Source organism: Clarias gariepinus, chromosome 8 (genome assembly GCF_024256425.1).
Source record: "Clarias gariepinus isolate MV-2021 ecotype Netherlands chromosome 8, CGAR_prim_01v2, whole genome shotgun sequence".
In the NCBI taxonomy this organism is placed as follows: domain Eukaryota; kingdom Metazoa; phylum Chordata; class Actinopteri; order Siluriformes; family Clariidae; genus Clarias; species Clarias gariepinus.
This window is the reverse complement of record NC_071107.1, coordinates 29,496,137-29,510,199: the sequence shown is the minus strand read 5'-3', so window position 1 is coordinate 29,510,199 and position 14,063 is coordinate 29,496,137. Positions and strand designations below refer to the sequence as shown.

At 38.9% G+C, this 14,063-nt stretch overlaps 1 protein-coding gene across 1 annotated transcript in view; it reads right to left on the bottom strand.

Annotated features, from left to right (window-relative positions):
• The window catches only part of lrrc1 (leucine rich repeat containing 1), a 50,603-nt gene extending 38,178 nt beyond the window's left edge, over positions 1-12,425 (bottom strand). The window contains exon 1 of the mRNA XM_053503051.1: positions 11,882-12,425. Within this exon, the coding sequence (XP_053359026.1) occupies positions 11,882-12,040 (159 nt within the window). The 5' untranslated portion in view covers positions 12,041-12,425. The remainder of the gene's footprint in view (positions 1-11,881) is intronic.
• Positions 12,426-14,063: the final 1,638 nt, after the last annotated feature.

Genomic DNA, 14,063 nt, shown 5'->3' with positions numbered 1-14,063 from the left:
TCATCCCAAGTTTTACTAGCGCTTGGAAGCCATCAAGGTAGAAAGTTTATTCAGTAAGCCGGAGCCATGAACAGACTGCCTTGTATTTACTTTTAGGGCTTTTTTTTTACCTGCTCCTATTGAATTTTATCTTCTATTCAGTCTTGTGTTGGTCGGGGTGTGGTCAATCGCCACTGTGTGAAGGAAGTGAGAGTCAGGTGAGTGGGAAAGAATGCAAACTTGATGGGAATGTGTTTGGTTAGTGTTTGTCTGCTGCAGTAAGCGGAGGGGGGGGGGGGAGCAATAAAATGCGAGCAGAGCGAGCGGGGGAGGGGGGGGGGGCAATGAGCAGAATTCACTCTCGGCATACTCTGTGTGTGTGTGTCTGTCAAGACCTGCTGAAAAGCAGATTAAACCACACAGAAAAGTCCCAACAGGAACCGTTAAAAAATAGACAGAGTCAACTCGAGTCAAACCCGTCTATCTGCAACCAGCACACTTTTGTGACCCTGCTGCAAAAAAACAGGATGACTAAGAGTAACAAAAGCGCGTTGGCGCGATGGAGGATGGAGGCAGGGGGGTTTGTTGCAAGCTGTATCTTGATTTCTTGCTGTGACTTTTCTATCCAATTTTTCTTAGTCCAATCGGTTGCACCGCGTGTTACAAAGCAGACGATTGGGACAATTTGAATTGATTTGTATTAAATTGTTTTAACACGTTAAGGTAGCACAAATCTTAATATAACACTGAAATCATGTTAACGGAGGGTTTCAGAACTCTTTCCCATCTTGTCGTATTAGCAAGGTGATTTATGTGCAGGACGTTAAGTAATCAGGACACAATTTTTACTTTAAATCAACTCTGAAAGTGGACTGATAAAGAACAGGCTACACCTCTGCTATTTGCCACTCCTGTTTGCTCTCCAAACAGCTAAACAGCTTCATTAGCTTAATCAAATACACTACAGCGGTCAGTAAGGTGCAAAGGCACAAAGAATAACAGCAAGTGCGTTCCCGTCAGATCTGCAGCTGCCACAATAACCTGCATTCCAAAGTTCGTTTTAAAGCCACATTTAAATGTTAAAAAATGTATTGTGTAAGTGTAGGTTACAAGGTGTTTGTAAAAGGTATCGCTTTTGATTCTTTAGATGATCTACATTACAGATTATGGTCCAATATACTTTAAGCAAAATAGTGCTCTTATTTAGATTGGACTATAATAACATCGGGCATAACAGCAACCATTACCCGACAATAGGCCGCTATGGATTTTCATTGATGATTATGTTTGAGACGTATTTTAAAGCAAAAAAACTATAATGATCTCACCAGATCATATACCGATTTACCTGACGCTTTGTCAGACAGATGAAAGGAAAATATAACAACTGATAGCTTCTGTTCTGCATATGAAGTATGTGGTGGTGGACTAAATGAAATGGATGAGGAAGGAAATAGGGGTTGGGGTTTAGGATTCAGCTTTGTGTTAAAGGTTAGTGATCCTTATACTGTAGGACACGTTAACCAACACATGTTAATTTGGAATTAATTAGCAGATGTGTTTTCTTGCTGAAAGTGCAACCAGTGGGTTTTGGAGCTGGTGTTGGGTATGTAATGTCCACATAAACAAAATGGCTAAGAAACGAAAATCGTAGAAGACACATTTACTTGCTCTCGCACCCTTGCGCGTCATGTCTTTGGTCTGCGTATCTTTGGACCATGGTACTCGGAGGAAACCCACTAAGCAGAGGGGCTGGAACTTGCAACCTCATGCACACAGAGGCGGGAATCAAACCCAGACCCTAAAAACATGGAGTTAACCGTTGAAAAGTTGACAATACAAATAGTCAAATATTAGCTCCCTTTCAAAGCTCCTGTTACTTTGTGATTTAGATTTAGCTCCACATTCGCTTCACAGCCAGCGACAGCATGAAATGTAAACTATTTCCGGACTGTCAATTTGCCCCCTCTGCATTTTCTACATTCTCACATTTTACACATTCTCACATTTGCATTTGTTGAACAGCCTCCTAACCCTAACAACCCTCGTCTACCCCCAACCCCGCCCCCAGCCAAATAGTCTTTATCTCAGGATTTTGTTTTGGACCACATTCCATCTGCCAAGCTGACTCATTTGAACAATTCTGTCTTCGGTACATTTCCTTTCATAGGTCATAAAGAAGTGGAGTGGGTTCCTGTTTTAAAGATTAAAACCTCATAAGCTTTCTTGATAACAGACTTATGTTAAAGAATGATAGACACTATTATAAACGCACAGGGAAAATATGTGAATATATAAACATTATGATGTCATAAAATATTTCTCCAAATAAAAGTTGGAGAAGTTAAAGCTGGCTTCAAGTCAGGAATTTTACTCTTATCATGAATCCACAAACTAATCCCACCACAAGATCACTACAAAATTCACTCAGTCAGTTAACAGGTTAAAAGTGAGACAAATAATACAGTAGTAAACTGTAACCCTACTGTAACGCTCCTAGCTAGCAGTCTGGCTAACTTGTAAAGTAAAATCGCGCTAGTTATTTAAGACATTATTAAATTGGTTGTCTTTATATTCAAATGCTCAGATTCCCTGATGCTTTTGTTCATTTGTTCACCTTAGCTCTATAAATCCCATTTATTTTATTTGTAAAGGATTTTTAACAACACACATCGTCACAAAGCAGCTTTACAGAAATCCGGATGCAGATTTATATTTAGATCACTAATGAGCAAGTCAGAGGCGACAATGGCAAGGATAAACTCCCTAAGACACGGAAACATTCACGGACTCAAAGGGAAAGCTGTGCTCCTCCGGGTGACACCCGATCGAGAGATTATAAATCATTACAGTATAAAAGTGCAGAACTATAAACGTAAACAGTGCTAATCGTGTTGAAAAGGTGATGATCCAGGTGACATTATACACCTTAGTGCAGTAACGTATATAAACAAATATACTGCAGTTAACAAATGAGTGCAAGGAGATGTTTTTACAATATTATATAATCTTGATAATGTACAATTAAAATATATTTAATTAAAATAGACTGCATTGCAAGTAACAGCCTTTGGTTTGATAATCATTGCAATTATTAATCTGTTTCAGATGGCAACGATTGCATTAACCCTAACTAATGCAGCTGTTCGTGCGTATAAGGAGGAAGATGTGGAATTATTTTTGACAAATTAATCAAATTATTATACTTTGTGAATGTTTTGAATACTTTCAACTGCCATTCAAGCCACATAATCTCACCATGAAGTAAATACCGAGGGCCTGGATTGAGCTTTATCATGGGCGTCTGTGAGCTCACGCAAGCAGAGTAAGGATGTAGTGCGGAGTGGATAGCGCGGTCCTCTAGCGATGAACCCCTAGCGATGAGTGGGAATTGGATACGACTAAATTAAGGAGGAAATCTAGGAATAAATGATTAAATTTGGTAATTTATTAAATATAAATACATATAATAATAAAATCACAAATCCGACTCATATACACACACACACACACACATGATCTCATTTCTAAATGACGGTGATTCACTTGCATGTATTTTAGGCTTTACTGCATTCACATGTTCACATCTTTACTTCACAAAACTCCCAAAGGCTAGATCAGTCGCACACTTATTGGTCACACCCACACAATGAAAAACGAAACCCACAATTAATTTACCAATCAGGCCAGAGATCAGTGAATGATTCAGTTATACAACTCAATTACTTCTCTCATCACTCTTCCTCATTTCCAACGTTTTGCGGTCACTCACATGGCACCTAAACAGACTAGTCAGTTTACTAAGTGCAGTTGGAGTACTATGCTGTTATTTTCACACCAAAAACCCAAGCGTAAATCTTTGTGCACAAATTGCATTTCCACTCACTCAAATTGAATCTCCACTCTCTCTCAGCATTGTGCTCAGTGTCACAATGTTGTGAAGGATTAATTCCAGCCAACCCTAGTGAATGGACAAAACCAAACAGAACCCTGGAAGGGGGGGGCTTGTGAACATGTAGCTCATACTGTACCTTCACATACGCTTAGTTTAAATTATTATTAATTTTATCAGCATATAGTAAATGTAAATGTCTTACACACATGCACACCAACACACACTGAATCTATATATTTGTATATGTACAGTATACATGGGTACAGTGGTACCTTGGCATACAAACGCCTTTCACCTTAAGAACTAAAAATTTGCACGAAATATTCCTCGCCATGCAAAGCATTTCCGGTGTACACGTGAACGAACCAATTGTGCACATGTCTAGGAGCCCAAGATTTTGGTGGCGTTTTTGCATTTCATGCAAGTTCAAGTGAACACATACTGTAGCACCATGGCCCAAAGAATGCTAGCAGAAACAGTAGGAAGAAGAAAACAGAGCCACTTTAAGTTTTGTTTTTACAGCAGCTGCTGCCAAGTGGAATCATAAAATGAAGGTTAAGTGGGTTTTAATATCTATTTATTACATATTTTAATTCATTTACATGTTTCTATATTTGATTGTTTCTATAAACAAAAATATGATTGGAACTGTTGAAAATTGGTATTATTGGTAATATATTTGGGCCAGGGGTAGCTCAGTGGTTAAGGCATTGGACTATGGTTTGGAAGATCCCAGGTTCAAACCCCACAACCACCAAGTGTGGCCACTGTTGGGCCATTGAGCAAGGCCCTTAACCCTCAACTGCTCAGATGTGTAATTAGAAAAAAATGTAAGTCGCTCTGGATAAGAGCGTCTGCCAAATGCCTAAATGTAAATGTCTGCCAAATGCGTAAATGTAATATTTTTAGGTGGCTGGATAGATAACATTATTGGAAATATGTGGAAAATAGGAAAATGCATTTCACAATAAGAAATTACATTATTTATAATATATAATACAAACAAAACTGTCAGCATAAACAGGTTAAAATTGATATTTACCGTATGCTAATAAAAATAATAATGATATAAATTAAATGATAAACTACTAATTACTCAATCAGTCAATTAATTACTGTAAAATCCTGTGTGTAATCGTGTAATAGAATCATGATTTCTGATCCTAAGGAGAAAAATTGTGCGTAACAATCGTGCAGCCCTTATTAAAACCTGTCAGTGATATAAAGCAACACTAATGCATTAAATAGTTAAAAGCAGGAATACTTTAAGCGCAACCACAACATCCTGTAAAGTGAAACTGAAATACACAGTCACTAACTTTTCATGTTTGCACATGTAGGTGATAAAATAAGTAGCTGCTCAAGTTTGTTTGTTTAACCACCAGCAGATCAGAAATACTCCTCATTTGTCTGACATGAGAACGCTGTGCTTTTGTGGAAATTGATTATTTTCATGTCATGTCTGGGATGCTGGAAGCAGCACTTTTGGTCAATTTAGCAGCTTTGCACAGTGCACTCAGCATTACTATCACAACCTACTTGGTGAGCTTAGTCTTCAAGCCGATCTCAGAAATCTGTAGGACAGGATCAGATATAACATGTTCAACAAATAAAGTCAACTTTCTAGACGTTGCACAGTCATGAGGAACAGCGTGCATGGCCCAATTAGGCTAGCTGTAGCTGTTATCACAGACTGGTGCCAACAATTGTGCTTGTACACTATTTTCAAGCAGGGAAGAGCATGGCTAAGAACCATTAGAGTTGCTATGGTCATGGGTTTTTTCAAAGATTAAAAAGAAAAGAGGAGGCTTATGAAGTGGAAAACATCCATTTATCAGAAATTCGTCACTGCAGTGACCTTGTTTTGCACACAAAGTGAGACAGAAAGAACATGTCTCACCCTTTTAAATGTCTTTTTTTTTTGGCCAGGGAGAAGGCAAATTTCAGGTGGGTTTTCAGGTGGTTAAAGGTTCTAGCCCTTGTGTGTTCACCGACTAATATTTTTTATTAATTTACTTAATTCAAACTTATATTTAACACAATTATCAAAACGTTTTTTGATTGAGATTGTATGCTTAAATTAATACACCCATAAATTATTTTTAATTTTTAAACCAATATAAAGAAAAGCACTTGCTTTTACAACCATGACGCTCCCAAACACTGCATGCTTCGATGGATCGATCGATAGACTCTACATTTAGTTTAAGACTAAGCTCATAGCAAAGGGCTGAATACATCATTTACAAAGGCTGCTCAAGTCCAATCAGGAATTGTGTTGAAAATTCTCATTAAAAGATGGTGACATAATGACAGTAAAATATTTGAATGGTGCACACGTTTTAAAGAATGATGATCCTGCGATGGCTCGAAGCCCACTGCATTCTCGTGAGCATTCAGAGAGCTCAGAATTATGTCATTTTTTACTTTGGGAACATTTGGGGAACTAGACGCGTGTTTCATCATCCACATTCTAGGCAGCTGATTCAGATGAGTGATGTTTTACCATCTCAGTCAGATAGCTGTATAGTCAGTGTTTCAGATTTAACAAATAAATATATTTGAATGTTGATTTATCAGTTGGTTATGTACTGTACAGCATAACTCATTAAAGGTAAGAAGCTCTATTTTGTTAATTTCTGATGCCATGAACATGCCATGTTGATTTGCTTTGCTGGGAAGGAATTTGGATTTGCAAATGCCACCACACGCTCAGTGGCACTGACATTCTACGTTAGAAAAGAAATGCTCCCACTTACTTTGTCCAGAAAGAAAGGTTCATTTCTTTCAAGTTGGACAAGTATTAACAGTGCCATCTATAGCAAATAGGAAAAATAATGTTTAAATATTTTAAAACTTTAAACATGCCGTATTTTATAAGATAAATGGTGCCATTACAAGTCCATTCAAATACATAAAAAAAAGAAAAAAAAACATAAGAAATGGTGCAATATATATTTTGTTGGAACTCAATAGACCATTTTTCATGAAATTTAGAAAGGTATTTTTGCTAAACTGCTGAGCCCGACCTGACTGTGAAAATGGCAGAAAACACATCTGCTGTGACAAATGCAGTTGAATAAGGTTACATCTAAAAACTGATGGTCATGGGGCGAATCTGGGTTGGGAAAAAACCCTGAGATATTTTATGACAGTTCTAAATGCATCATGGGTGGTTCACATAACACACACACACCAGAGCTTATTATAATACACATCAAAAAACTTTGTTGTTCTCAGTAATCGTTTGTGCTATAATGATTTGCATAAGAGATCAATGTTGTAACTGCTCCAAATTTAGTGGCCCAGACATCAAACAAACACATCTCTTATAGTTTGTTTAATTACATCTTATTGGCTACCAGACGTTACAGTGAGATCCAGGATTACCCAGTCAGAATCAATCATTTTTCCTAAATCTCTATGAAAGCTACCAGCCAGCTTGATACCCTCTGGATGTAGAGGTATCAAGTCTTTAGTAAATGAAGTACTGACGGTTTACAGAGACAGAAAGAAAGAAAAACGTGAAGCGGTTTAATTAGGTAGGGCAATTATTTTCAGTGCAACAATCAAAGGCATTTTATTTACTACGCTTATTAATATGGAAGGACTGCTTGACGGTAGAGAGTGTGCCCTAAAGGTATAGCAATCAACATTGATAAAAAGATTGTTGATAATAAAACATAAAAGCCAAATAAATACACTCCTCCCTTTAAGGTTTATAGCCAATGACGAAGACAACATGAAAGAAGGTAATGATGTTGTTCCTGAGTTCATCAGGAATATATGAGCACTGCCAGGTCAGACTGGTCAAGATTTAATCTCACCGAGGTTTATTTCCAAATAGGGTCATGCCCCCTATGTTACAACACTATGTAAGGGCTTATATAATGCCTGGATACTAATACATAGGGCACTATGGAGGATTATGAGATTCAGCTAGGCAGTCCACCAAAACACAGCTCAAGGAGGGTGGGGGTGGGGGGGGTCTTCATAATTCCATTTTCCACTCCATAATTCAAAGCGACAAAAAGCTTCAACTTGCTGTCCAATAGATCCCACCCACTTCCAGCCGCCATCGTAATGAGATGTAGCAACTGTGAGAAGGACCGAATTGTGATGCTTAAAAAACTGGGTCAGAACAACTCCAAAATTGCAGCTCTTGTGGAATGTTCTCAGGCTCAGTGGTCAGGACACACCAAAAGTGATCCACGGAAGGAAAACCAGTGAACTGGCGACAGAATTATGGGCACCAATTATGGGGAGTGAAGGCTGGCCCGTGCAGTCCGATCTAATAGAAGAGCTACTATAGCTCAAATTGAGGAAAAAGTTAATGCTGGTTCCAATAGAAAGGTGCACACAGATCATTACTGTTCTGGTGGCAAAGGGGGGGGGACATATTTAATATTAGCCAGGTAGTCATAATGTTATCATTTGTGTGTGTGTGTGCGTGCGTGTGTGTGTGTGCGTGCGTGCGCGTGTCAAACTAGAAAGTAAGCCGAATGTCTATGAGCAAGTAATTTAATGCTGCCCGACATACAAATGTGACACAGGTACCTGCTAGATAACCAGTTGGGGATAAGCCATCACAAAAATTCACACACATGAACTTTAGTTTCTAAGTATTTGGTACGTCACTTTTTTATCTTAGATGTGTGAAACAGCAAAACTGATGTAACCCACATGCCAGACAGAAACAGACAATGCGTGGCATCCAGCACATTAGCATGTGCAAGATTTATAGCTGTTCACACTTCTACTGCCCCTCCATCCACCATCTCCCCTTCCAGTGTCCTGTGCATGAACAGGAACACGCCGCCTGTTGTTGTGTAGCATGGTCTGTGCCACTTTGTTTATTTTCCATTTACCGGACCAGTGGTTGTGGACAAGTACCTTTTCTTTCAGTCCATATGCAGAATGGACAACCGGCTGACCATAGGGAGACCTTTGCTAAATTTGACAAAAGTTCAAGTCAACAAGCTGAAGAACAAGAAGGAGGATTTGGTCTTGGCCAATTCCTACCCATCATGCAGCTCTCATATATCACAGGACGGCTACCAAGCAGGAAGACTCAAGGCTATCACATGCTTCAGCCGACCACATATTTTCAAACTGCTGCTCATGCAACATCAGAGAGTGGTGTAACACATTTAAAGGTAAGCACTAATGACTACTTATGCATGCATGAGCTTACACATGCCCACATGATTCTCTAGCAAAAAAAATAGAGTAAAGGAGGCCTCTTCCTCAATGAGAGTATGGCCAATTCTACTACTCGGGTAGGAATAGCTCAAGCATCATTGGAGTTCAAACTTTTGATCTCCGGATGACAGACAGTAACCTTACAGGCACAGTTAACTCAAACTATGGTTGTAACTCGAATAGGCCATTTAATCTGACTTCTGTCCTTGACTTATTATACAAGCACAGGAGGGGAATCGATTTATTGACCAAAATATGCTGGACTCCTCTACGATAAATGGCGATATGCCCCCTTTCTGCTTGTTAGTATTGTAGTCCTGTTTAACCTGCTATGCCACAGACAAAACAATCAAAAAACAAGTTAGCTAAAGGCATTTAGGGTGGTGAAATCATGGACAACTTTACACCTTCGTACATTTTGTAGACGCTGTAGGCTTTTTGTTTTGTACAAATGAGATCATTTGTGGTTACGGTGTTATACAGTGTTATCTGTAGTCTTCAAAATGGGTGGGAACAGTGGAGCATACGAAGAGTGATTAGGGATGATTCCTGGGTCCAACTGAGTTATGCATGCAAGGAGAAGCTCGACTCCCTGGGCATTACCCGAGTGCGCTAGGCTGACTCAATTTAGTATGATTTCAGCCATGTTTACATGCCATTTAATAGTCCGGGTTTAGCCAGACTAACACAATTAGTCAGATTAACACGACTTCATGTACTGTAGCAGAAGCTAACGTCACCCTAACCAGGCAGTGACTAACAATGAAAGAATATACCTTGTAAATGAATTGTTCGCAATTATGGTAGGACTCAGCAATCCTGAAAAAAGACTTGTGATATTTGAACTCACCAGCCAAACAGTGCTCCTTCAAAAGTCCCCACTTTTAATTAATATAAAGTGTCATCAAGCATGAAAGACCCCTGTTGCTGGTTGGATGGATTTGTGTTGTTTGGGGCAGTCTGCGCCACTTTGTGTTGCTTCCCATTGACAAAGCCAGCGCTGTGTAGGAACACTGTTTTTTTTTCAGCCCACACACGGGCAGAATGGACAGCTAGAGAACCGTGAAGAGATATTTGCTGAATTAAACAAAAAGTGTATTGGAATCACTCACTCCTTGTTTAATGAACATGGTCATCTTTGTCGCACACTTTTCCTATCTGGATTCTTGCTTACAAAGGAATAAAAGTAAAAACCATGCACGTTTAGTTTAGTTTTTTTTTTTTCAATTTATAATGAAGGTTTTCGTTACAAACAATATTATCAGCAACAACTTTTGTGAAAAGTACAATTTAAAAAATATGAGCCAGACGATGCATTTTAGATAAAAAATGAAAACATAAAAAGGTAATTACGAAAACATGCTTTAGGGGAAGGAATTAGACTTTTTTTGGTTCCGTCTATCACCAATTTTTTAAATAACCTTGAAGCATTTCCTTGTTTTCAAAATTGTAACACTTTCTTTTTAGAGTATATATAAGGTGGTATACACTGATCAGCCAAAACATTATGACAACCTGCCCAATATTAAGTAGCTCCACCCACCCTTTTTCCACCAAAACAGTAATGACCTGGGTGTTCTGACACCTTTGTATTAGAACCAGCGTTAACCTTTTCCTCAATATGAGCTACATCAGACACATTGGATCGGACAATACGGGCCAGCCTTCACTCCCCATGATGGGTGACCATGACCCTGTTGCCAGTTCACCAGTTTTCCTCCCTTGGTTAACTTTTGATATGTTCTGATCATTGAGCCTGGAAACATACCACAAGAGCTGCTGTTTTGGAACTGCTCCATAAACAGTTGTCAGTTTTCACAATTTGGCCCTGCTTACAGTACAACTACATTTTCATTATGTCACTACAATGGCAGCTGGAAGTAGGTGGAATATATTACACAGCAAATTAACCTAACTTTTTGTGTTGGACTCAAATTTTGATGGCGCAATGGATCAGAGCAATGAGGACTGGGTCAGAGCAACTGCAAAACTGTAGCTCTTGTGGGATGTTCTTGGTCTGCAGTGATCAGGACCTACAAAAAGTAACCCAAGGAAGGAAAACAGGCTACGGTGGCCAAGACTGATGCACATTGGGAGCCCTGGTTGGCCCGTGTAGTCCAATCCAATAGAAGCACTAGTGCAGAACTAATTAGAAAAAAGTTAATACTGGTTGTGGTAGAAAGGCGTCAGAACACATAAGTTATTACTGTTTTGGTGGCAAGAGGGAGACCTTGCCATGACCGATACGATTATCATAATTTTATGTAATAAAGCTTTTTCTCGTTCTATTGGCACTGAACTAACCAGAACCATGATGACCCAGTAGACACCAGCTTTGCTTCCTTGGATCACTTTTGGTTTGTTCTGACCACAAAAATCTTTTTCTTGTTCTAGTGTCACTAAACTAACCCCGGATGATCGTTTGTCACCTTTAGTGAGCATGTAAACTCAACACTGACACATAACAGCATGAATATGTTGAGCAAGTAAACGTTGCTCTCCATCATGACAGAAAATTAAATTAAGATCTGATCAAACCTGGGCCTTAAGAGTGAAAGTTTTAGGTGTTCGGTCGAATGTTGAGAGCTGCTGCTCGAATCACACTGAGACACAACACATTTACCAGTTTAGTAATAACACAAAGTGTTTAATAACCATAAGGCTGCTGTTTTTATCCCCTACAGAAGGATCTTATCTGTCTGATCGCACTGATACTAAATGAAATCCTAGAGGTTTTGCTGGTTACACAAGTTGCTGAATTGAATCTCCCCCCAGGTCCGGGTTAAACCTCCCTTTTTGGCTCACCTTGGGTAAGTCTCGGAGTTGGTTCGCGTCCAACAAAAGTTCTTCCAAACTGCGGCTGTAGCGATAAATCTCGTCTGGGACGTACAGCAGCGAGCAGTGGCGCCGGTCGATGGTCTCGACATGACGGTTACACCGCCACAGCGGGATACAATTAAACATCCCGGATCCGACACAAGGCGCGAGAACTCACTCAACTTCTTTTAACTAGTCGAGTCGAAAGCGCTCGCAACTTAGTTATAAAAAAATCGTCGCGCTTTAATGCAAATTTCACTCGCAGGCGATGGACCAGGTCCCGGGCCAGGTTTCGCTCCTGCACGCAGTAACTGAGAGAGTCCACTTCTCAAACGCCGTCCCTTCTTCCATGGCTCTCGATCCGTCTCATGTGGAATGCTGACAGACTTTCCATACTTCGTTCCTCGAAATCGTTTACATGTCTAATCTAATGCACGTCGTGTTTTCGGCGTCCCGGAGTTTATTTATTTCCTCTTAGTCCACTTTCTGACCCGGAAAACACTCACTCTCCCTCAATCACTCCTTCATTCCAGGCTGGCGTCACGCTCTCCCGGAGCCCCTCCCACTCTTTTAGCCCCCTCCCACCCCTGGAGAAGCGGAAGGGAGGGAAGTGTAATTCCACACGGAGTTCAGGAGGAGGTGAGCTGCCGAGGCTACCTGCTGCGTACTCACAGGAATTCATCGACGTTTGGGTTGAAACACAATGTATGTTCAAAAAGAAGTTAACTCGTGTACATTTGGTAAAACATCCCCTGGTATAGTCACCTGTCTAAAAATACCTACTGGGTAGGTAGATAGTGAAATAGTAGATAGTAAAGTTCTGCAAGTGCACCCAGATTTACTTTATTACCATGGTTTAATACCCTACAGTATTCTGGTCATTTATTGATACAGTTAAAAAATGTATTGCAGAGATGTATATCTATACCACAGATTAGATCCAATGTGACTTTAAATCACAGACTTGTTACAAAGTTATTAACTTTTGTATAAATCAATATAAATAAACTAATTCATAAATGTTACATGGATGGATGTCCAAATATTTCATATCTATTATTTTGACAATAAAACTATACTTAATATATCACTTGTAGTATTATAATTATTATTATTATATGTAAATAAAATTCTGTTAATGTCTTTGGATAATACAGACATGCAAATATATAAATAACAAAGTATTTGATATGTCTTTTTTTTTTTTTTTTTTTTGCTTTAATGATAGTGTGCACTTGTGCTGACACTGGCTTTAATAGTTTGGGCAAAACCTGATGAATATATTTTATAATCCCCCAAGTTTATTTTGAACACATGCTTTAAGGAAAGGGATTGGACTTTTTTTCAAATCTGATGTTTTAATTGCACCAGTTTCAATAGTGACCCATAAGCATTTCATCTTTTGTTTTCAAAATCATAAACTATCTCATAAAAAAACAGTATTTCTCTTGGTCTATCTATTTATATATCTATCTATATACAGTAGTTCTATATATAATGTATATATATATATATATATATATATATATATATATACTGTGTTTATGTTGCAGCACAGTGGCTTAGTTGTTAGCACTGCTGCCTTGGATCTTCAGGGTCCAGGTTTATACACAACCATGCACAGTTTTATATGCAGTGAAATGCTTTTATGACTGTTTATGACCTAAAACAATAAAGGTAGAGTAGAGTGGAATGACTGACAGATAAAAAGATTTGCTGCAAGGAAAAGTGCAAGGACATATTTAATATATTTACAATTTATAAAGTTTTTTAAATGTTCAATTAATTTATTTATTATTTGACAGTTTGTTCTGTCCACATGCCATCCAGCACATCAGGCAATGTATATTCCACACCATGGAGATATATCTGTCGTTTCTGTCAGCTTGCCTGCTCAAAACCCAACAAGCATGGGGGAACATGCAAACTCCATGCAGAATGAACCTAGACCCTGCACGTGCAAGGCGCCAGTGCAACACCTATCCTGCCACTTATAAAACAATGCAATGTGTAAAAATAGCATTGTAAGATGCTTGTAAAAGGCTACCTGAAATTTTAACCAAAGTTTAACTATTTTAAGCCAATAATACCAAATAAGTGTATGTAAATATCTGACCCACTAGGAACATGATAAGGGAAATAGGAGAGTTGCATCTGCAACCGGTCTCTA